General features: G+C 48.0%; 1 protein-coding gene across 4 annotated transcripts in view; it reads right to left on the bottom strand.

Moving 5' to 3' along the window:
* Positions 1-1445: 1445 nt before the first annotated feature.
* Positions 1446-25195, bottom strand: part of MST1R (macrophage stimulating 1 receptor) — a 29928-nt gene continuing 6178 nt past the window's right edge. The window contains exons 2-20 of one of the 4 annotated variants that reach the window (XM_036739500.1): positions 23369-23557; positions 22754-22879; positions 21153-21323; positions 20305-20465; positions 17908-18067; positions 17637-17773; positions 14740-14901; positions 14327-14420; positions 13859-14071; positions 13128-13274; positions 12391-12553; positions 7168-7251; positions 6883-7080; positions 6376-6456; positions 5719-5900; positions 5118-5227; positions 4450-4615; positions 3222-3358; positions 1446-2589 (exon numbers count right to left, since the gene is read on the bottom strand). In XM_036739500.1, the coding sequence (XP_036595395.1) occupies positions 2259-2589; positions 3222-3358; positions 4450-4615; positions 5118-5227; positions 5719-5900; positions 6376-6456; positions 6883-7080; positions 7168-7251; positions 12391-12553; positions 13128-13274; positions 13859-14071; positions 14327-14420; positions 14740-14901; positions 17637-17773; positions 17908-18067; positions 20305-20465; positions 21153-21323; positions 22754-22879; positions 23369-23557 (3012 nt within the window). In that variant the 3' untranslated portion in view covers positions 1446-2258. Of the gene's footprint in view, positions 2590-3221; positions 3359-4449; positions 4616-5117; positions 5228-5718; positions 5901-6375; positions 6457-6882; positions 7081-7167; positions 7270-12390; positions 12554-13127; positions 13275-13858; positions 14072-14326; positions 14421-14739; positions 14902-17636; positions 17774-17907; positions 18068-20304; positions 20466-21152; positions 21324-22753; positions 22880-23368; positions 23558-25195 lie in introns of all 4 variants that reach the window. The other 3 variants (XM_036739499.1, XM_036739503.1, XM_036739502.1) reach the window with 3 other exon arrangements.

Here is a 25195-nt window from a genome sequence, read left to right on the forward strand (position 1 = left end):
AGTTCAAGGAACAACGATGGAGGCCAGCGTCACTCACTGGATGGCAGAGTCCATGGAGGGGAGTCAGGTGAAAGAAGACTGAAAAGGTGGGAAGGGGCCAGGTTAGGAAGGGCTTTGCAAGACAGAGGATTTTATAATTGGTCTTGGAGATAATTGGGAGCGATTGGAGTTTATTAAGTAGGGGAGTAACCTGATTAGACCTGCAGTTGAGGAATCATTTGGACCGCTGAGTTTCATGTCACTCCAACTTCCCCCTTTGATTTATTAGCCTCACCAGCTATTAAGCCTGGTTGATACCCGAGTCTCTGTCAGTGAAGGGTTTGTTCACTGCTGAGAACAGCCTAGGCCTTGACCCTGGTTACAGACTAAACCCTGATCCTACCAACTATCTCTCAAAATGTTAGTGATATCTGAACATGGAGGAAACCCAAAGTCCAGAAAGTCAGCAAGATATGGGGTGTGGAGATGGGAGGAAGACACAACTGATCCTGGGACATTGTCTTTGCCCAGACAGCCTCTGAGAAACAGTGAGGGACCCCAGCCCAGCAGGAGATGTTTTATAAGTGAATGGTGGACTTTGTGAAATAGGTCTGGTCTGGCGACAGGGAGAGCAGAATGAAGGGAAGAAGAAGAAGAGAGCTCCATGCTTTTCACATTTTCCAGTTTCAGCCTTCTCCGCCTCATCAGCCAGCCTGAGAACCTCCCTCCCCCATTCCCCCAGCAGCCCCCTTCTGGGGAAAGCAGCCATTCATGGGCCCCCAGTCCCCGCCTGGCCTGCTGTGCTGATGGCCTTGAGGCTGGTATAAATAGAAGTCTGAATGCCTTGGTTACAATGGATGGCTCACCCTCACCCTCCTCCTTCCTCTCCCAGGCCCCCCTCCCTACAGATTCTCAGTCTCCCTTCCCCCCCAACTCAGCGGAGCCTCTGTGTGGACAGAACTGGGGGATGGTGTCCAGGCTGAGGAGCCACAGGCTAACACCCAGATTTAGCCCGGGGAAGAGGGCCGATAGTCAGTACCCTATGGGCCTAAGATCCAGAATCCCAAAATGTCAGAATGGGAGGGGCACCGAGAACACTGAATGTCAAAGGTAAATGTGGTGACTTCAGAGATTCTCTAGTCTGCATCCTGACTTCCCAGAGGAAGAAAACAAGACCCAGAGGAGGGGTTTGTTCAAGGTCACACAAGAGGCAGAGCCAAAGACTTGAACCCAGGTCTTCTGACACGGGCCAGTGTTATTTCTAGCCTCCTCCCAGTCTCCCTTCTCTTCCTGTTGCCCACATCTCTCTTGTTGGGGAAAAAGGCAGCTCCTGACCTGCTTCATTCTAAGAAGCAGCCAAGTGAATGAGAGGACGCGTGGAGTGGAATTACCAGATGCAAAGAAAGGCAAAAAAGCCAAACAAACAAACAAAGAAGAAACTAAAACCAGTCCAGGCTCTTAAGGAACTCATAATTTAATGACAGAGACAACATGCAGACAAATATATACAACAAGATAAGAGACAGGATTAATCGGGGACAGTCTCAGAGGGAAGACGCTCAGATTAAGGAGGACTAGGGAAGGATTATTCTTACAGAAAGTGGGACTCCTGAACAATCTGTATTTTCAAAGAAAGGCCAAGGGAGGGCATTGCTTAATTTAATAAAACTATAATGGTGGAAATTCTGGCAGCAGTGACAGGAGCTATTTGGGCCCAAGGAGGACCCTCAAGCACCCTCTAGGGCCAGCCCTTCCCCAGGTTGGCTGGACACATAAAGGGGTCTCAAAAGAAACGAGGTGGTGGTTACAAACAAGGGACCACTTTCTGCTTGCCACTCATGCCCCCTCTTCCCATCAGAGACAGGAAGGGAGACATAGGGCCTGTCGTTTACCCCGAGTTTTCATACTACTTGAAAAAAGGTCACATCCTCATTCTTTCCTCAGAGGGAAGGAGGGGATGGATAACCTTCCCTGTCCCTTAACAACCAGGATTATAAACGAGGAGCTGGGCCAGGGCTCCTGAACACAGACAGCAGTCACGAAGGTCCTTGAAATGTTTTGTTTGCTTTTCTCCCTGAGCACTGAGAGCCAAGGAGCTCTGAGTCAGAGAGCCAGCCATGGGCCAGGCCAGAGGCTCCATCTGTAGGCCCTGCTCTCTCTTCACTCAAGTTTCCCTGAGCTGCCCACTCTGGGTTCCAAGGCACCCAGATCCAGGCTGTCCCCTCCCTTGGGGGAAGTCCTTGTCCTGACTTGGATGGCATCCTTCCCAACAGCAGCTGTCATGAAGAGCTCTCCAGTGTGTGGAAAGCGAGGGGAGGTGCTGAGAGAGGCCGAGGACCCCCGCTTCGCTTGTGGGCCTCCTTTGCCTCAGCCTTCTTCTCTGAGTCCTCAGGTTCTTCTTCTTCCTCCTCACTCTGGTCCAGCTCATCTTCAGAGCTGGGGCAGGGGGGCAGGACGGGGCCACACTCCAGGTTCACGTAGCCACTGTGCAGGTTGACATAATGTTCCCCCCGTAGGGAGGCTGAGACACACTCCACCTCCCTCACCAGCACCCCAAAAGTTGGCCGCTCTGTGGAGACGGAATTCCAGCATTGGAGCATCACTTTATACCTGGCAGGGACAGACACCCTCAGAGGAGGAAGGAGAATGGCCCACCCACCCCAGTCAAAGTCCCCTACCTCATCTTGACAACTGCGCCTTCTCCATGAGCCCAGGCCCCAACCCAAGTAAGACTTACTGAACACCCCTTCATTTTACAAAGGGGAAAACAGACCACAAGATAGGGAAAGAATCTCTCAAGGTCATATTAAGTTTGGGCAGAGCCGGGTGTAAATTCCAAGTATCTCATCTCCCGGCCTAGGGGTCTATCTTCCCACTCTATGACATGAAGCCTCGTTTTGAATCCCGATTCTATCAATCAGGCTGTATGACCTTGAGCAAGGATTTCTTCTGGGCCTCATTTCCCCTTCTATAAAATGAGGTGACTCGGTGGTCCCCAAAGGCCCTTCTGGCTCTGATCTATAAATGTCCAACTCCAAAGAAGAGCGTTAGAGTCATCTAGGGGGGCCTCAAATTTAGGGCTGAAAGGGCCTTTTTCTAGTCCAACCCTCATATTTTACAAAGCAGGAGACTGAAACCTAGGGACCTGGGCATCCTGACTCCCAGCCCAGTAGCGTCAGCCCCGTCCCCTCTTCCCTCGAGTGGACTGTGCCCCATATCCCTAGTGCCCTCCTGGTACTCACAGGGCATTGGGGCAGTACTCGGGCTGTGGTAGACGTCGGCCCTGTGCCAGAAAATGGGCAATGTCAAAGGGGTCGATGTTCGGATACGGGGATGCCCCTCGAGTCAGCAGCTCCCAAAGTAGGACCCCAAAGGACCACTGGGGATGAAGAGGACAGAGCATTAGGAGAGTCAACGAATAGCCACTTCAGCTGTTCTCTGACTCTGTAGGCCGAGAGGGGTCCTCCCAACTCCCCATAGGATCTCCCTGGCTATAGATGGGGTGTCCCCCAGGCTTATGGCAGGCCTTATAACCTTTCAATGGCTCTCTACATTTCTTCCTCTCTTCCCCCTGGATTCTCAAACTCCATCCCCCAAAATTATCCTACTGAAGCCTTTGCTTCTCCTCCTCCACCCAGATCCCTGACAGTGAAACACCCACCACTTGACAGAGAGGGGAAACCAAGGCCTAAGAGTGATAGCAGTATCGGGTGCTTTGTAGGTTCTAGACTCAATCCCTGACTATCTGCCCATGGGGGAGGAAGAAGGGAGGAGGTGAGTCACCTTGAGGACTGTCTGTGGCAATTGTATAATATTCATATCCATAATGATAATGACTCATTTTAGAGCACTGTGGTGTTTGCCAAGCACCGAGGGACCAAGTATTATCACCCTGACTCTGCTTGTGTGACCTTGAACATCAGTGTACTTCTCTGAGCCTCAGCTATAAAATCAGGGTACCATCATCCGTACCTCCCACCTAGAGCACACGAGGCTGCTGGGAAGAAAGCGCTCTTAACGATGCAAAGGTAGTGCCTGCTCAGGTTACAGATGCGACCATCACCATTTTTAGCTTAGCCACTATGAGGTGACAGTCAGTGCCAAAATCGAGCAAAGGATTTAGAGCTGGAAAGGACCTCAGGGATCATCTAGTCATTTTATAAAAGAGACGATGAAGGCCAGAGTGGGGTGGGGAGCGGGGCGGGGCAGATCTAGTAACTTGCCCAAGATCACACTGCCAATGATGAGCAAAGAGGAATAAGACTCAACAGTGTGTCCCCTCGGTTGAGGTAGATGGATCTGGGAGGACCACAGATGTAGAGAAAGAGATCTCAGGGCCCATCCAAGTCTAAACCCTTCATTTTACAGGTGAAGAAACTGAGGAAGGAGGGGGAAAGGCTACTTGCTCAAAGCCAAACAGGTGGGATTCGTACCAGGCTGAGAGGTGAAGCAGTTTACCCCACTTCTTACCACATCTGATTTGGTAGTGAATTTGTACGTCTGCAAACTCTCCAGGGCCATCCATTTGACTGGAAGCCGGGCGTGACGGTGCCTTCTGATACTGTAGTATTCCTTGTCTAGGATGTCCCGGGCTAGGCCAAAGTCAGCCACCTTTACTGTAAATGTCTCATCCAGCCTGGGGAGATAGGTGACAGGGGCCTCTAGCATTTTAGTACAGGGACGGGGCTGCCCTCTCTCCCTCCCCCATCATGGCTTGCCTGGTCAGCCCTTGGAATGGAACCACATAACTTGGGAGGTAACTTAGTTCAACTCTCCATTTTACAGTTAGAAGAATCAAGATTTAGAGGAGGGATGTGACTTGACCAAGGTCACACAGTGAATACATAGCAGAGCCAGGTCTGCTGATTTCAAGCCCGGGGTTTAATCCCTTATATCAGCAAATCTTCTTGGAGATTAAAAGGGACCCTGTCTAGTCCCACCTTACTCCTGGTTCTACATATAGGAGCCAGAGAGGAGATTTTCCTAAGATCTCACATCAAGTTATTGCTGGGATGGGAGCTGTAATCCAGCAAGTTTTCCTTGGCACCACATTAAGAATCCCTGACTCAAGTCCTGCCCCTGCCTTGGCGTGGTTGTCCCTTTCCCTCTCTTGGTACTTCCCCAACCTGGCTCCTCACATGCAATTCCGAGCTGCAAGGTCCCTGTGAACAAATTTCTTCTCAGCCAGGTAGGCCATGCCTCGGGCCACCTGCAACCCGAAGCCAATGAGATCCTTCACTGTGGGCTTCTGAAAAGACATCACAGCAGTCACTGGGTAGAAGGGTATACTGCTAGGGCCAGGTTCTCCTAAGATGGTCAGAGAGACTTGCCTTTTGCCCTGCCTCCTGGAGATGGCCTGGCCTGCAGGATGACTGTAGGGGGAAGTTTAAGGAGAAACAGACCCTCGAAGGGCAGAGCATGGGGAGGTTGGGTGGGGGAAGACCCCAAAGGCCTGTGGCATGGATTGGAGACCTTGAGCAAGTAGGGGAGGCTGTAGGTTACAGTTGAGGTCCTGTATCAGGTCAGAAAAGGACCCTAGGGCAGAGCTGTAGGCTTTTCCCTAGGGCCTTGGAAGGAAAGAACCTGGGCTCTGGCTGGGCGGCGGGGCATGGCCCTCATGGCCTCAGGTGGATGGAGGCTGAGGCCTAAACCTTAGAGGTCACAGAATCCAGGGCTGACTGGGGGAACCACAGCAATCATTTTAGAAGGAAGGCTGGTGGTGGTCAAGAGGTCACTTACCCTCTGTGGGGAACGGATGAAGTGGCGCAGGTCCCCGTGTTTCATGTAGGGCAGCACCACTCTGGGGAGCCCCTCCGGGGGCAGCAGGATGCCAATGAGGGACAGGACATGAGGGTGACAGAAGCTACGCATGAGCAGGCCCTCCCTCAGGAACTCTTCTACCTCCTCCATCTCTGTGATGCCTGCAGAACACTCAGGCTCTCAGTCCAGCTGGGGCCCTGGTCAGGGAGGCTCTCCACCAAGAGAGGCTGGAGAGGACCAGGCCCCCCGCAAAACAAGCATCTCGGGGGAAGCACAATTCTGCTCTATTTTCTCACAGATGTAAAGGATTAGAGTGTCGCAGACCCTGGAGACTGGGTATTATTACTATGCCCATTTACAGAGAGGGAAACCAAGGCCCTGAGAGGGGTAGAGATTTGCCCAAGGTGACCCAGGCAGCATGACTCCAAGTCCAGAGCTTCTTCCCCTGCACAGCAAGAGGAGACGACACGGTCTCTTCCTCCTCCCCTAATAGTCTTCCCCTCCCCTTACATTCCTCTCCCCGAGGGAACCAAGTAAAGACCTGACTGCAAAGCCCAAGGGATCCCAGACAGGGTTGACCCAAGCACCTCTCAATTGGGGACACACACACACACACCCCACTCTGAGCATACTCACGATTCAGTGATTTGATGGCACAGTGGATTCGATTCTGGGAAGAGTCAATGTATTCCCCATGATAGACAATTCCAAAGTGGCCTGGGGATGGAGAAGAGAAGGACTCCTAGTAAGGTTGGGATAGACAGAGGCCAGGAGAAAAGCTTCTCAAGGATATCAGGAATGACATTCCTGATGTACCCAGGTACCAGAATGGACCTGACTTTAGCCCCATCCCATTCCTCTAGGCCCTGAGGCCCAACCCTACCCCCCTGCCCTAAGTTCTCATGCCACCCCCACCCAAAAAGTCCAACATTTCCATTCCCCAACCTTGAGCCCTTGGCTGGACCTCCACCCATAAGATGGTCTTTGCCAGCCCTCACCATTGCTGTTGACTTGGTCACCATTCTTAAGGAGATGCTGGGGGAGGGAGGTAAACCTTATCCTACCCCATCCCATCCCATCTCATTCCCCTAGCTCAAGCCCCTATCCCTACCCTGACCAGACCCTATCCTTGCCAGGCCACACCTTTGCCAATGACTTGGTCATCATGTGTGAGGATCCGCTCCGGGGGGATGAGGACATCCTTCACCTCAGCCAGGAGCTCCGAACTCAGTTCCCCCACACAGATGGACTTTACCCTAAGGAGGGGAACCCCAGAAGCACTGCTGTTGCCTGTGGGTGATGCAACCTCAAAATGGCCAGATCCTACTGTGGGTCTGAGGGCTGCAGAGAAGTGAAGAGGAAGGGAAATATTGAGGGGCTGAGGGAACAGGCCTCCTTCCAATACATCCTTTGTTATTACTTTCTTACCAATGCTGTTCCTGTAATCAGAGCCTGATCGGAGTAGGGGCAGGGAGATAGCTCCATGATTCCTGTCCAGAGACCCTAGTGGGTCTACGTGAATAGAGATTTCTGTGAGAACAACAACCCTACTCAGAACTGTACTAATCACAGCACACCCCTACCCCCAACCAGTGGTGCAGGGCTTTTCACCCCAGAGGGGTCACTGGGAGGCAAGAGGCTAGATCACAAATTCCATGAACAACCTTAAGCAAGTCATGTCTCTCTGGGCCTCAGTATACCCATATGCAAAAAAAAAACCAGATTATCCACCTTCTCTGACAGTGAGGGAAAGGGGCAGTCTTTTAATGAACCGAGGGTTACATTGATTAAGGAATTTTTTTCTCCAACAGATAAGCACAAAATGATCATGAGGCCTGTTCTTTTTTTCCTCTTTCTCTAAAAGGGGAAAAGGAAGGAACTACTTAGTTGTCAATCAAGAACATGTGAGTCAAATCCCGAGAACTCATTAGCAATCAGGAGACAGTGTGACAGTGGTGAAGAAAGCAGGAGATTTGGAGTCAAAGGACTGGGGTTCAAACCCTAGCTCTGCTAATTAGCACCTGTGCCTCTTTGGGCCTTGGTTTCTTCCTCTGTACAGGAAAGTTGAACTTAGATGATCTCTTATGTCCCTTCCATATTTGGATCCCTTTACTGGCCAAGAGGGAGTCTAGGCAACTGGAGGTTGGGATGGATCATCTTCAAAGGGCCCCAGTCATTCTCTGGGGAGATTTTATAGACAAGCAAACTATCTAAGTCAACTTTTTAGGGGGTGGCTCTTTACTACTCTGCTATTTCATGTTTTCCTGGGACACAAAAAAGATTTTATAGCCAGAATCTGATCCCTTGCCAGTAAACCCAGGACTTATATTATTGTTTGTTCCCCTCCTGGCTCTTCTGAGCTGAGACCATGGCTAGACAATAGGCCTCTCTCTCTGTCAGTTGGTCACTCAATCAAGTGAGTCACTGGTCATTAGTCTCTCTACCTTTCCCATCCTCAGAGACTCCAAAGTACAGATCCCAGCAGTTGGCGCTCCCCTACACATCCAGGTGTATGGAATAAAGCCTTTGGCATCTTTCCTGGTGACATTGCAGACATGCATTAGAAAAGCCACATGCTGAGTCCACTGACACCTCCGTGGCCATATCAGATTCAGCAGGGTACAATTAAAATGCTCAGGTTGAGAACCCCTAGGGGATGGATGCCATAACATAATTCTAGATTTCTTCATTTCTTCCAGGCTAAGCATATCTTTGAGTAACATACTCTCAGAATCTCAATTCTGATGGAAATATATCTTGGCAGAGAAGGAATACACTGAGATAGACTTCCCCCATCCCACTTTGGTCACAACGGAAGCCACATCGGCTGCTGGTTGGGTAGCTATGCCTGCATCCACCAGGGTGATCAGCCTGTCACTGCTAGGACACAGTTACCATTGAAATGAACTGTGTTGAATGTTATCTTGGGCCCCTTCCAGAGATGAGAAACCAGACCTGGCTTCACAAGCCAGTGCTTGCTTCTATTCTCCAGGTAAGCAGCTCACATCCTAGTCATACTTTCTTTTCAATGCTTCATGTACACAGGCTCCATACTTCTTGTATATTTCTACTACCTTTTTGGAGCCCACAGAACCATTTTGTGCCAGACTCAGAGATCCTCTTGGCTTGGGGTGCCCAAAGTCACCCAGGGAGACTTTCATAGCTTGGATAGGGCTAATTCCCTTCTCACATACTATCAGAGATCTTAGCTAGAAGGGGCTTCAGAGGTCATCTAGTCCAACTTCTTCATTTTACAGTTGAGGAAATTGGGGCCAAGGGAGGTGAAGCGATTTGCCCAATGTCACACAACATCTTTTGTAAGATTGCTTATCATTTGACATGTAACCTCATGGTAGAGCTTCAACAGCTACCACTTCTATAACAAGCATGTACCTTCATAGGTGCTAGCTCTGATTCCTGAGGGTCACCATTGCTCAAAAACTCATTTTCTTTTAGCTGGGCTTACCAGCAGTCATTCATTTCATATTGAGTGAGAAGGCCTGGCCCAAAGCTATAAACTTTGCTTCCACCAACGATACACTCTCCAGAGGAAGTCTCTGGTTCTTTGCCCTGCTTCCATCTGTTAGGATCCTGTTTCCTCTCATCACAGATCAACGTCACTCCCCACCATCCAGATAATTGTTGTTTCTGATACATGGGGATTCATGGGATGGAGTATCTACATTCACATTGGTTCTTCCTGTCAAATGATACACACCAAACTCAGAAATGGCTGGGGCCACAGCTGGTTGGTGTCATCCAAATGAGCACTTGTCAGAATATAGGTCAACAAGTTGTTTTCTGTTCTTATCTGAAATTATCTCTGTACACATAGTCCCAAAACATTTTAGAGACAACCCTCTTCAAGGCCAATCACATTAATTTGTGGATGGGAGAACAGCTCTCCCTGTCCATGAGACTTTTATTGGCAAATGCAATTGGCTTCGAGTGATCATTGATTTTCTGGTACAAAACTGCCCCCCCAGGTTATCTAGGCTGGCATTAGTGTGGGACATAAGAGGCTTGCAGGGTACATAAATTAAGTTTCCAAGTCTATGTCACTTTTCTCATCCCAGCAATTTCCAAAATGTGCCAGGCAGTCTGGGATGAATCCCCTCTCCCTCCTTCTACCCTTCTGGTTACTTGGCCATGGTCAAATCTTCTGTACCACAAGCTTAGGGAGAGATATGGACTGCGGGGCCTTTAGACGATGCCTTTCTTCCAAGTGGTTCCTAGGGTCCTTCATCCCCAAGAAAGAGATTTTCTAGAATTGCTTTCAAAAAGGGGAGTTAAGGAGGTGGGTGGTGAACAGGGTCCCCTGTGCATATGCTACATTTCATTCATACAATGAAAACACTCTGGCCTTCTTGTTGGGTTTCTTCCTCAGATAATCCTTCTACTCTCCAGGTATTGGGTAGTCTCTGAAATTGAGCTTCTCCAGACCTGCCACCACAGATGTTGGGCTCAAGACCCACTCTTGCTCCAGTCTTTGGTGCTTTTTACTAGAAGTGTCTTTTATCATCCTTTAAGGTTCTATACAGGAGGCATGGATGATGGAGATGTTGTACCCTAGCTGTCTAACTACTGTTCTCCATGAGGACAGGTGTCCATTCTCATATCCAATGTTGATTCCTCCTTATGCATATGCCCCTGGGAACAGTGGAGGAGGGGCTTACTTGCCCCAGATGTCACGAAATCTCATGTATCAAAGTTTTCTTTGTATACGTCTTTCTTGTCCCCTATCTAGACTGTAACCTCCATGAGCTCCCAAACAATCATGTCTTACCTATATACATATATATATATATATATATATATATATATATATCCTCCAACTAGTCAATCGACAAGTATTTATTAAACACTTACTATGTGCCAGGCACTGCTAAGCACTAGGGATTCAAAGAAAAAGCAAAAAGTAGTCCCTGCCCTCAATGAGTTTACATTCTAAAGGGAAAGACAATGTGTGTATAAAGAGTCACACACAAGACATACACAAAATAGGTGGAAGGCAGCCTATGAGGGGCAGGCACTAGTAACTGGAGATAGGGAGGGGTGGGGAATGGCCACCTGCATATGGTGGCTTTTGGGCTGAGTCCTGAAGGAAGCCAGGGATTCTAAGAACTGGAAGTGAGGAGGGAGAACATTCCAGGCATGAGGCTCAGGCATTGGATCAGCAAGTAAGTCGGTATGAATGGACCTTAGCACAAGTGAGCAGAGGTGTAAGAAAACTGGAAAGGAAAGAAGGAGCCAGGTAGGAAAGACCTCTAAAGTGCCAAACAAAGGAGCTTATTATGTTTTATGCTAGTGGTAATAGGGAGCCATTGGAATTTATTGAGTGGCAGGGTGGGGGGCTGGGGGGGTGGGGGGAGGGTGACATAGTCAGACCTGCATTTTAAGAAAATCACTTTGGCAGCTGTGTGGAGGATGGATTCGAGTGGGGAGAGATTCACTCTGCACTCGGTAGATACTTAATAATTTTTTGATTGATTGATAATAGACATGCAAGTTTTCTGAGTCATCATGAAAAGCATAATGGGTGCTATCATGAATTATAATTTTCCATTGTTAGATTCTGGTCCCAAGAGCATAGACTTAGAATAACAGGCCCCAGAGCTGGCTGGGATCTTAGAATGCAGAACATAGACTGTCAGACCTGGGAGGGGCCTTAGAACCCAAAATATAGAATGTCAGATCTGGGAGGGAACTTAACGTAGAACCAAACAAAATATCTGAGCTGCGAGAGACTTTGGAGATCACACAATTCAACCTTCTCATTTTAGAGATGAGGCAACTAAGTCCCAGAAGGGGAGGTGACTTGTCCACATTTACCTGGAGTCAGTGGCAAAGACAGGACTAAAATGCAGTTTTTCTGACTCCCAAATCTGGGGCTTTCATGAACTTTTACTTCTAGACTGGGGAGAGAGGGAGATGGGGAATGTAACAGGGCCAGACTAGAGATCTATACCTTCAGACTCAATCTAACAGCTAAAAGGGATCTCACCTCAAAGGTGCCTGGTCTGACCTGCACCTAAGCAGGAATCTCTTTAATGCTGTGCCTAACAAATGGTTGGAGACCTGCACTCACCACCTCCTGAGACAACTTATTCCTCTTTGGGAGGGAACAAGCATTATTAAGTGCCTACTATGTTCTACACACTGTACTAAGCATTTTTTACAAATATGATCTCATTTGATCCTCATAACAACCCTGCAAGGTAGGTGCTTTTATAATCACCATTTTACAAATGAGGAAACTGAGGCAAAGAGTGACTTGTTCAGAGTCATACAGCTAGTAAGTGTCTGAGGCCATGTTTGAACTCAGGGCTTCCTGAGTCCAGGACCAGTACTCTATCATCCAGTGCCCCACCACCTAGCTGCCTCTAATTATTGGGATGTTTTTCCTCACACTGAGGCAAAATCTACCTCTTTTATTTCTATCCTTCTAAGTTCTGTCCTTTGCCACCTAATCTCAACCTAGCCCCATGTCGGAGCCACAAAAGTAGGGAGGTCAGCCAGTTAAAACCATCATTTCATCGGGGCCCATGAGCACCAGTAGGGATGATGCCACCCAAGACCTGTTCAGTCTCCCAGATTGGGGGGAGGGGGATGAATAGAGGGAAGGGAAGATGAATGGACAGAGAGACTCACCCTGACTCTTAATCTTCTTCCTCCACAACCTGAAAAGCAGCAAGGACAGGAAGCAGACCACCAGCGCGATGAGGATGATTAAGAACACAACGATGAAGACATGTGGGAACTGGGAGCTTTGTATCACGTCCGCGATGTGCCAACATTGCCCATTAATGCAGATCTAGGGATCAACCAGACCCAGCTCAGACTGCCTGGGCTGTGAACCGAGCCTGCTAAGCCCCCATAACACTTCCCATTCCCCAGTGGTCTCGCCCTCACACAGGCCCTACTTTGAGCCATCTTTACCATCCAACCATCTCTAGCCCACTGGTAACTTGGACTCTATCGCTGGTTTCCTGGAATCTGTTAGGTGAGATTTCAACTTATGTTATTGGGGCAGGGGGGTGAGGGCAGGGGTCTGGGGGGTGGGGCTTAAGCCTCCATGACGCTTGCCCAGTGTGTCTTCCCCATGTCCTGATGATGCTGCGCAAGTCTTGCTGTGATCCCATTGTTGGGGCTACTGATCAAAACCGTCCCCTCCCAGGCTGTAGAGGACCTGAGCTGGTAGAGGTGAGTCCAGGGTTTAGAAGCCCAGTATTCAAAGACTCAGGCCTCAATTGTTCTCTCCACGTCCCTAGAAAACAGCTCTCCAGTCTACCCTTGGACTGGGAATCTGAGGTTCAGAGAGACAATGGGACTGTGGCCGAGACCCCAGAGTCCCAGTCCTCAGCCCAGGTGCCCAGAAAGCTCCCTACCTTCAGGGGAACTCCACGATGGGGGATGGACAGGTTGGGAGGAACATAGCAGATCACAGGGTTATTCTTCAGGTTGGCCCGACAGCTCTGGCCACCCACAGTCATGTTCACATCCATGCAGGAGGCCACAGCGCTCAGTCCAGAAAACTGCAGGAAATCCCATCCCCTTGTGAATATGAGAATATATGTTTTCTACCCTCCCTCTCCTCCAACCAGGCCCCTTTTCTCCACAACCATTTGCCTCTACCCAAAGCCACCTCTGGTTCCTTCTTTCATTTCTGCCAATGGCTTCCCATTCCCAGTAGGCCAGGGCTCTCCCTGAGGGTCTTTACCTCCTAGGTTGATTTTTTTTTACTATATACAGGAGACCATTCTTTGCCTCATTTTTTTTCTAGCCTTAATCACTGAATGAGTGTTGCCTCAGATAAACTGAGACCTGGGAAAAACCTTAACTTAAAAAGGCCAAGGTCTCCCACTGCATCCAGGGCCATCTCTAGTCATCTTGATGTATATCTGGCCACTGGACCCAGATGGCTCTGGAGGAGAGAATGAGGCTGGTGACTTTGCATAGCCCTCCTTTATTTAAATCCAATTCACTTGCAAGTCATGACATCTCCTTCCAGATGTCATGGCCCGCTTTGAGAACAAAGGACAAACAAGAAGAAGAAGACGACTCAAGGGTCCAGGAACTCAACCCTCAACTGCTTCAATTCCCCAGCCCCCATACAAACCTTTACTTCCACAGCACCCTGCTCAATCTTCAGAGGACCCTGCCGAGGATGGGGCTGGGGCTTGGAGTAGAATGGGAAGTTGGGGTTGAAGTAGAGGATGGAGCCATCCCCACCGATGCTCAAGTTGCCCTGCACATGCCCTAGGCCTGACGGATTAATATAAGCAGGAGCCAGACACACACGTTCAGTGGAGAGAGTCGTACTGTTGCATTCCTGAGGGCCAAGAATAGAGAGGCTCATGGGCTGGTCAAAAAGCTAGCTCTGGACCCAATATATGAGGGAAGTCTCTGCCCCTGGAGAGGTAGGGGGGCACCTACCCTCCACCTGACCACCTCTGGGGAATAGCCTTGGCAATATTTCTTCTCAGTACCTAGGATGGGGATTGAGGGCCAGCATGGTTTGCACATGCTAAAGTGGAAAGGAAGGAGAGGAAAAGATCTCGGAGGAAAGTACTAGAGGCCTGCTCACCAGGTTCTCCCCTTCTCTGTGCCCATCCTCGAAGGTGGTAGTCATCCTCCAAATGGCATCCAGATGCTGGCCCCGGATAGTAATATGGGAACCACTGAGGAAGGTCAGAAAAGGAAACTTTATTTTTTGCCCTCCCACCTTCCATATGAATACTCTGAAGAGCAGTATCCCCTGGGAAGGATAGGTGGAACCAACTGAACCCAAGAATGCCCAAGTCAAGGAGAGAAAAAGGGCCTACTCAAAGGATTGTGGGGCCCTGGGAAGACATGCCCCACAGGGAAGCAAGAGCCTAGACTCAGGAGTTATCGATCAGTTCCCAGTATCCCTTTGGGAACTGGGAGCCCAGATTCTCATTTGGGGGAGGAGGGGAGAAAAGGGAGGTAGAGGAGACAAAGGGAAAAATGGGGACTCACGGATAGCTGCAATTGGGGGAGATGCTGAAGATCTGGGGGTTATTCCGATATTGGAAGAACCAAGGGGTAGGGATCTCAGCACCCCCAATGGACAAGCTGATGGAAACATTGCCCTGGGCCCCTCCTGGTGGCGTAACACACAGAAGCCTCTGTTCATCCATTCTGGGGGGAGATAAGAGAAAAGGAAAAGATTCAAGAGCTGGGGAAGGAGGGGAGCAGAGGGGAGGAGTTGCAGTCAGGTTGCCCATCCTGACCCAGCTCCTTCCCTCCTCATTCTCCCTGAGGACCTTTTCCTGCTCCAGGGTGGATCCCTCTTGAAGTCTCTACTCAGCCACCATCACCATCTCCTCTGTGTCTTGTCTGACTCTCCCACTTGCCTAACAGGGTTAAAGAGCCACAGTATTCCTGAGCTGCAAAGGGCCTGAGTAAATCTGGTCCAACCCATAACTGAACAGGAGCCTCTACAACATTCCCAACAAGCAGTCATCCAGCCTATGCTCAAAAACTAACTTGCTACCTTGAGTGGACAGCTTTCATTGTTAGGAAGCTTTTCTTTACACTGAAACAAAGTCTGCCTCCCTGTACCCACTGCTCCTAATTCTGCCCCCTGAAGCCAAGCAGAACTCTAAGCCTACAGCTAGGTGTTGCAGTTGGTAAAGTGCTAGGCCTAGAGTCAGAAGGCCTGAGTTCAAATCCAGCCTCAGATATTTACTGTGTGACTCTGGGCCAGTCATTTCACCTCTGCTTCCTCTTCTGTAAAATGAGGATAATAATATCACCTCCCTCCCAGGGGTGTTATAAAGATAAAATGAGATAACAATTGTAAAGTACTTAGCACAGTGCCCGGCACATAGTTAGCTCTGTATAAATGTTGGCTATTATCATTACTATATGATAGCCCTTCAAATACTTATATGGAGTGGTTACATTTTCCTGAAGTCATAGATAGATGGATAGATAGATAGATATAGATTATCTATCTATAACTATCATATAGATATAGATTATCTATTTATATCTATCACATAGATAGATATAGATTATTTATCTACATCTGTCTATGATATACATATATATTAGGACTAGAGAAATCTAACCACAAAATAAATCAGAAAGAAGTTAAGAGGATGAATGGAATTTTAGAAAAGTTAGACGTGATAGACCTCTGGAGAAAACTAAATGGGAGTAGGAAGGAATATATCTTTTTCTCAGCTGTACTTGGCACCATCACAAAAACTAGCCATGTATTTGAACATGAAAACCTCACAAACAAATGCAGAAAAGCAGAAATATTAAATGCACCCTTCTTGGACCATAACACAGTAAAAAATAACATTCAATAAAGGGCTTTGGAAGCAGAGATTAAAAATTTATTGGAAACTAATCTAATCCTAAAGGATGGATAGAGAGATAGATAGATAGATAGATACTAGGTGGTATCAGAGAGAGCACTGGACTTGAAATTAGGAAGACTTGAGTTTGAATACTCTCATTAGCCATGTGGCCCTGGGCAAGTGACATTTAATAATTCTCAGCCTAACTTTCCTCATCTTTAAAGCATAGATAGTAATAGCACAAGCTTCATAATGCTGTTGTGAGGATAAAACGAGGTAACATCAGCAAAGTGTTTTACAAACTTTAAAAGGCTATATAAATGCTGTTTGTTCTGGATTTTCAAAGAGGACCAATGAAGTTATAGGTGACGTCTTGCCTTGTGCTTAAACTACCTATTCAACTTTTTAAACTAAATGTCCTGTAGACACTTCCAACTCACTATTTCTAAGCTAGAACTCATCATCTTTCCCCGCAAATTCAGCCCTTTTCTGAACTGCTCTATTTCTGTCCAGGGTCTCACCATCTAGTCCTTCACATTAGCAGCCTCAGTGTCATGCTCAGCTCTTCACTCTCCTTCATCCCACAAATGAAATCAAGTTTTGTCCTCCAAAACATCTCTTTCATCCAGCTAGCTGTCGGAGAGGATAGAGCACTAGGCTTGGGGTCAGGAAGCCCTGAGTTCAAATTTGACCTCAGATTTGACTTATTGGTTGTGTGGGCAAATCACTTAACCTCTGTTTGCCTCAGTTTCCTCACCTGTAAAGTGGTGATAATAATAGAACCTATCTCCCAGGGTTGTTGTGAGAATCGGATGAGATCATAATTGTAAAGTATCTAGCATAGTGCCCTGCACATAGTAAGCACTATATAAATGTAAGCTATTATTATTGTTATCCCATTCTCTCCATAGCCACAACCCCAGTTCAGACCTTTACTGCCTCCGAATTGGTCTCCTTGCCTCCAGCCTCTTAACTCTCCAACCCATACAGCTTCTACAGTGATATTGCTAAAACATAGGTCTGACTGTCACTTCCTTACCCAAGGAGCTCTGGTGCTCCCTGGTACTTCTAGAAGCAAATGAAAACTCCTCTGTGGGGCATTTGAAGCCCTTTGCCCCCTGGTTCCAAACTATCTCTCCAGTCTTCTTATACATTACTTCCCTTCACACACTCTAGGTGCAGTCCAACTGGCTTTGTTGCTTTTCCTCCAACATCCTATTTGATCCTGTTTCTTTGCCTTTTCACAGGCTATACTCTCTCCTACCTTCTGAGTCTTAGATTCCATGCAAAGCTCAATGTAAATGCCACTGACTTTGTATGTAAATTTGTAAATGCATGTGTATGGACACATTATCTTGCTCAGTCTTCAGATAGAATGCAAGTTCCTTAGATCAAAGAAAGGTTCGTGTTTGTCTTTGTATCCCCAGCACTTAAACACACTGGAGGCGCTTAATAAATGCTCACTGATTGACTGCTTGCTCCAGAGAAAAAGAATATATTATAGTAACAAGTATCCTCCAACCATTCCCAGCCACCATCCTTCAGTGCCAATGCAGTACTCACTTTTCAAAGCGGCACTCAGTTCCGTTAATCAACACCAGACGACTAGACCCCACGTTCAGGTTTTGTCCTGTGATGGTGAGCTCAGTGCCACCAGCCCAAGGGCCAAACAAGGGCAAAATGGATGTCACCACTGGCTCCTACTCAGGGACACAGGAGAAAAGCCCAGAGAACACACCCCATCAGCAACTCAACGCCCAGTACTTAGGGTCAGTTTCCCAGCACACCCATTACCTCCCCATTTTCACCCAGGATAGTAGCAAAACTGACTTACCACAAAGAAGAAGCCACTCAGGACAGAAGACCCATTCAGTAGAAACTGAAATTTGGAAGCTATCCCGGGGATGGTGAGGGTGACATTGGCAGGACCAGGAGCCTGGGAACTGGAAGCCTCCAGCAAACACTCTAGCTGTTCCACATAGTCCTTCTTGGAGCTTAGGAGGTCCAGGGAAAACATCAGGACAGGTGAAGTCTTATGTCTGAAACCTTCCCTCTCCCCAAATTTCAAACTCTCTCAACGTGCAGTTTACCCGCCCATGACACTCTGTAGCCAACAAGTCAACAAGCATTTATTAGGCACCTACTATGTTCTGGGCATGTTGCAGAAAAACTAAGAATAAAATTAAGAATAGAAAACTAAGAAAAATTAAGAATACAAAGAAAGGCAAAAAAATAGTTCCTGCTTTTGAGGAACTCACAGTCTAATGGGGGATAAAGCATATAAATAACTATGTACAAACAAGACATATGCAGGATAAATTGCAGATGATCAACAGAGGGAGGCAGCTAATGTTAAAGAGGATCAGGAAATGCTTCTTGCAGAAGATGAGATTATACTTCAACTTTTGCCCGTGCCTGGAATCTCCGACCCTCTACCCTATTGAGATAATAAGCATAAAACACCTAGCACAGTGCCCGACACATGTAGGCGCTTGATAAGTCCTTGGGCAGCTAGGTGATAAAGTGGATAGAGTATTTGACCAGAAGTCAGGCCATCTTCCTGAGTTCAAATCTGGCCTCAGAAATTAGCTGTGTGACCCTGGGCAAATCACTTAACCCTGTTTGCCTCAGTTTCCTCATCTGTAAAATGAGCTGAAGAAAGAAATAGCAAGCCACTCCGGTATCTTTGCCAAGAAAACCAAAATGGTATCACGAAGGGTTGAACATGACTGAACAACAAAAATAAATGTTTGGTTCCCCTTTTCCCTAGAATTATCTCTGCTTTTGGAGATAATATCCATCCTCAAGACCTGGCTCAAATGCCACCTCTCTCAGGGGGGATTTCCCTTCTCTACCCCTGTCCCTTCTGCCTTTGCTAGCTCTAACACTGTACTCCCATCTCTCTTACAGACCTAATCATAGTGCTTTGTATAGTACCTTTACGTGTCTACTTGACCATGACTCCTGGAAGGCAAATTTTTATTAGATGCCTACCAAGTGTAAGGCCTTGTGTTAGAAATACAAAAATAGAAGAGTACCTGCCCCCAGGGAGACTACAATCTAGTTGGAGAATAAGACAAATATGCGGACAACTGCTATATGATTTAAAACATAAGTGCGCAGGTGATGTATTATAGAGAAGGGTAACAGATTATGGAGGGATTGATCGCTTCTAGCTGGAGGAGGGGGTGAATCAGGGAAGGATACATGCAGGGAGTGACTTGAGCTAGACCTTTGAGAAAGAGAAGAGTCTCAACAGACTGAAATGAAGAGAGTGTTCTGGGCCTTTGCAAATGCATAGAGGTGGGGAAGAGGATACCCCAAGACTGGGGAATAGCCAGTAGTCCAATTTGTCCATACCATAGAGTGAAATAAGGTTGAAAAAGGTAGGCTGAAGCCCATCGATGCCAAGGTAAGGGGTCTGTTTTATGTCCTGCAGACAATAGGGAGTTATTGAAAGAAAGCCTACTGAAGTAGCAGCGACACGCTCAGACTTGGGCATAGGAAGATGATGATGCTGGCAGTTTCGAAGGACGGATCAGAGAGGGGAGAGAATATGGGCAGGGAGACCCCTTAGGGGCTTGTTACAGTAGTCCATGGGGCAGATAAGGAAAGCCTGAGCCAAGGCGGAGCTGGTGAAAGGAGGATGAATGGGAGAGATGTTATGGAGCTGAGAAACGGGACTCTCGGGCTGATTGGATGTGGATAGGGTGGGGAAGAGAGGAGTCCAAGATGGCTCTGAGCTTCAAAGCCTTGGACGATTGGATGGATGGTGGTGCCAGGAACAGAAACAGGAAAGCTGAGATGAGGTGTAGGTTTAAGTGGAAAGAAAAAACTACCAATTCAGCCTTATTTACGTCAAGGCACATGGCCTGGAACGTAGCAGGTGATCAGTAAATGCTTGCTGAACTCTGAATTGTTATCACATATCATGCCCTCGAACTGGTGCAGCTTACAGAGTACCCTCCCATCCCTCCTCGGGTCCTCATAAACAACTGAGAGGGAAGGAGGACAGGGATTACTATTCCCATTTTACAAATGGGGAAAACTAAGGCCTAGAGAAGCTATGAGATATATCCAAGTCAAACAAGAGGCTGTACTGGAACAAGAACCTGAGTTCCCTGGCTCCCACCTGGGTGATATGCCGGGTAGGAAGGGGTAGAAGGGATGAGTAGAGACAAAGGAGAACAGGTCCCTAGCAGGCCAGGACAGAAGGGGCACGTGCACATACCTCAGGTAGGAGGTAGTTGTGGGCAGCACCTTGCAGGGGCTCTGGCCCACAGTGACTTTCTGAGGACCCTCTGAGTTCAGACCCTCGAAATGGCTGTAGAAGTTAGAGCCGCATAATGTCAGCTTCGTGCTGCCCCTCGTGGGTCCGGATTTGGGGTGGAACTGTAACAGACACAGACCCAGCACATGTATATATGTACGTGTGTTGGGAAGAATAAGCTCCCCCTTCTCCCCTAGGTTTCTAGATCCCAATGAAGTGGGGGGAAAGCATTCATCCTAAGGGCTGAAGGCCTGTAAGAAAAACCAATCAGGTCTCATTTTATCCCTTTCTGGCTGCCCCAGCCTACAGTTTTCTCTTCCTCCTCTATCTCATACAGCCCGCAGAGCAGCAGTTTTTAACCTGGGATCTGTGAACTTATTTTTATTAATTTTTCATAAATATTTCAACATAATGGGGTTTTTTGGTAAGCTTGTGTATTTTATTTTACACCTTTTAAAAACATGATTCTGAGGAATCCATAGGCTTCACCAGATACTGCCCATAGAGTCCACGACACACAAAAGGGTTAGGACTCCCACATTAAAGCCTCCCCTGTGCAGTTATCCTTTGGTTTCCTGTGCATAGTAGGTCCTCAGCCAAACTGTGAGATCCCTGTGGGCATGGCCTGGGACTGTTCCTCTATCCGGGCACTGAAACTGTGAGCTCCCTGGGTATACTGGAGAACTGGGGACAGATTATGGTCAGGGCTGAGTGACTTGATTTTAATATTTCTTCCTGAGTTGGTCCAGGAGAAAGAACAGCTGCTCTGGGAGTAGGGGTGTAGGGGCAGAGGCAGGAGAAGAACATACCTCTGTCATATGGGGTGGGCAAGATGCCTGCTGCCAAGTACCTGGACACTCCTCCTGCCGGGCACAGACATTCCCACACCAACCACAGCCCATGAAGTGCTCAGCTGTCAGGCATTTCTTACAGGTCAGGAAGTGGCGGCAGCCAGGGCCCCGGATTGGCACCTTGAAGACCTGTGGGCAAAGGTGGGGGTATCGGTCATAGTCAAGGAAGAGAGAGACAGAAAGACAAAGACAAACGGAGAGAGGGAGAGACAGAGAGAGAGGAAGAGAAAGAAAGAAAGAGGAGAGAGAGAGAGAGAGAGATTGAGAGAAGGGAGATGAAGGAGGAAGATGGCGGGAGAGGGAAAGAGAGAGGGAGACAGAGATGGAGACAGACAGACAGAGAGAGAGGGAGAGGCAGAGAGAGACAGAGAGGGGAGGAGAGGCAGAGAAAGAGACAGAGAGAGAGAAGGGGGTGAAGAGGGAGAAAGATGGAGGGAGAGGCAGAGAAAGAGACAGAGAGATGGAGAGATAGACAGAGAGAGAGAAGGAGAAGCATAGAGAGACAGGGAGAGGCAGAGAGAGAGAGAGAGAGAGAAAGAGAGAGAGACAGAGAGAGAGAAAGAGAGAGAGAGAAAGAGAGAGAGAAAGAGAGACAGAGAGAGAGACAGAGAGAGAGACAGAGCGAGCACGCACCTGTCCCTCACCCTTTGCAGGCAGCCTTAGCTTGGGTCAAGGTGGGGACTCTAGCAAGGGAACCTGGAGGAGCTCTGGTTTATCACTTCTCATAGCATGCCCACCTTACACTTCTCCTATGTCCTTACTATGTACTATTGTATATTATTGTTATCTATTATAATCTGTCTTATTCCTCTACTAAACTGAGTTCCATTCAAAGCATGGACCAGGTCTTACCTGTCTCCCTGCCCCCAGTCTTTCTTTTTCCCTGATTCTTCCCCCACAGGGTGCCCAAGTAATCTTCCTAAGGCATATCTCTCATCATGTTACATCTTCCCTCAAAAACCTTCAGTGGCTCCCTACTGTCTACCAAATAAAGTACAAGCTTCTGATCCTGGCACTCAAGACCCTCCTTATTTCATTTAACTCACCTTCATACACCCCAAGCAAACTGAATTCCTGTAATAGACTCCTCTCTTAATCCACATCCCATACCACCCTTCTATCTCCACTTCCTAAAGTTCTTCCTTTCCTTCTAGGCCCATCTCAGTTGCTGCCTACCTCCACAAAGCCATCCTGGCTCCCTGCCCTGTCCTCTGTCCCCCTCAAGTTGGCAGGGCTCACTCCCTCCTCTAATTTTTCCGAGTACTTTTCCTGGGCCAATTAGCTCTGACTTTCTTATTCCCCTTTACAAGTTAGATTGCAAACTGCTTAGATTACAAGTTCCTTGAAGGCAGGACCTGCATCTTGTCTACCTTTACATTTCTGCACAGGGCCCTTCCTGTATTTGAAAGGTGCTTAATAAATGCTTCCTGAATTGAGATTAGACCTTCTTCCTTAAGGAAGGAATGGCTGGGACCAGAGGGGCACTCCCCATTCCCTTTGATGATGCCCTCCTTCATGGAATGAGGCACGTGTGCTTCCCAGGGAGATCTAGACTTTACTTTATTCCCAGAGCTGAAGAACAGGTGGTCCCCAAGGCGGCTGATGTCTCGATGCACAGGCTGGGAGGAGCCCAGGGAAAAGTTGGACACGTAGAGCAGGTAGTTGAGTGACCTGAACAACTTCACCTGGGGCCAAAAATTAACACAAATATTGGACACTGCTAGAGCACCTAATGACTCACAAAGTATTTTATGATTATCACGCCTAACATCTACATAGCCCTGAAAAGGTTGCCAGATGCTTGGCACATAAAATCTTATTTGAGCCTTACAACAACCCTGTGAAGTAGTCACTATTTATTATCTCCATTTTACAGATGAGAAACTTGAGGCCTAGACAGGTTCAGTGACTTGCTCGGCTCAAGGTCTCTCTCTCTCTCTCTCTCTCTCTCTCTCTCTCTCTCTCTCTCTCTCTCTCTCTCTTTTCCTCTCAGTGACTCTCTGTCTCTCTCTCACCCTCTCTCTCTCTCTCACACACACACACACACACACACACACACACAGTAAGTTGGTAAAACTGATTTCTACCCAGCTCTCTTGCCTCCAAGTCTAGAGCTATTTGCCAGAAGAGAGACCCATGGCCTTGACTCCATGCGGTTGTGCCCTCATCCTCACCTGAAGGATGCGCCCATCAGCAGTGCCCATGTGTGCCACGGTAGCATTGCCCTGGTGGATAACATGGATGGCCGTAAGGAGAACACCGTCCAGGTGCCCATTGAGGAGGTCCACTCGGGGGTGGTTGGTGGAGATCATTGTGGGGTAGTTCCAGCAGCTGACATTGGAGCCCAGAGGTGTGGTTTTAGGCTGCAGAGAGGATTGAGGGATGCCAACAGATAGGGTCAGCAGAATTAAGAAGAATAAAAATGAAAACTCACACATCTATAGCTCTTTGAGACTTCCAAGTGGCTTCAGTGGTTCCCCATTGTCTACCAAATAAAGCATAAACTTCTGATCCTGGTATTCAAGGCTCTCCACATTCTATCAAACCTTATTTCACTTAAGTCACCTTTGTGTACCCCAAGCAAACTGAAGACACTCTCTGTCTTATCCTGCTTATCCTACTTCATCTACCTCCATGTTTGGCTGGCAGTACAAATACCATCTCAATTTCAGAGATGATGAAATTGAGTCCCAGAGAGTTTAAGTTATCTGAACTTATACAACTAGTCAGTATTAGAACCCCCATTTAGACCCAGGTTTTTCCTGAGACCAAAGCTTATTCTGGGTTGTCCCCCAATATTCTCTTACCTTCCAACTCTTATTTCACCCTCCCCGCCCCCTCACCAAAGACCCATTAGCCCAACAAAGCTGGTTGGGCCCTGAAGGAAATGCTCACTGCAGAAGCCTCATCTTCCCCCTCCTCCTCTTCCTGCCAAGATCCATGCTGCGCCCCACTACACATACACATACACACACACACACACACACATACACACACACATACACACACATTTCCTGTTTCCAATATTGCCACAGACTTTGCTCAATCTGAGGTCTGACCAAGCAGCTGCGTCAGGGAATGGAGAAGATTGAAGTATACTCCATGTGGGTACAGCTGGATCACGCCTATGCTTGTGAAATGAGTCTCCAAGTTCAGACTGCCTAACCCCTTCCTCTCCTCCACAGATTCTCTTATACAATGTCCTTAGACTTGGGCTCCTCAGGGATAGATCCACCCACTGACCCACCCTCAAGGAGAAGGGGCCAACTGTCCAAATGGGCACATTAGGAATACAGAGGATTACGGGATTTAGAGTGAAAAGAGATGAGATATGATCGAGTACAACCTCTTCCTTTTTACAAATGAAGAAAGTGAGGAGCAGAAAGGGAAGTGACTGGCCCACAGTCATTCGGCTAGTTAAGGAGAAGAGTAAGGATTTGGACCCAGATCCTCTGTTTCCAAATCTGCTGCTCTTGCCCCAGAATATATCCAACCAGTTCTTGCCCTGGTGGGCCCTGAGACCCTCCTGGGCAGGGGGGGGGGGAGTAAAAAGGGGAGCGGAGTGGGCTACCATTCCTGGAAGGAAATCCCTGCAAAATGTTCTCAGCATGACTCAGAGACAGGTAAGGCTCTGGCCATGACTGGCCTCACTTTCCAGACGTGCCAGCTCAAGCCCTGCCTCACCCCAAGGGCTCCTTTCTCCCAAGTCCAGAGAATGATCTTTAGTCCTTCCAGCCCCACCCTACACCTCAGGTGTCCCAGTAGACTATGACTATTAGCCCTCCCAAACACACACAAAGCAACACAGCAAAACACTTCCACAGCTGTTATCACATGGGATTCTCACAAATGATGAAGGAGGCACCCCCATTTTATGGAAGAGGAAACTGAAACCCAGAGTAGACAAGCTCAGGGAATTAGAGGCAGAGCCCAGATCAGAACACAAGTCTCCTGATAAGCAGGCCAGGCTTCTTTCTGCCTTTGGAAGAGAACCAAGAGAT

This window comes from Trichosurus vulpecula, chromosome 9, assembly GCF_011100635.1.
Source record: "Trichosurus vulpecula isolate mTriVul1 chromosome 9, mTriVul1.pri, whole genome shotgun sequence".
NCBI classification, from domain to species: Eukaryota; Metazoa; Chordata; class Mammalia; order Diprotodontia; family Phalangeridae; genus Trichosurus; species Trichosurus vulpecula.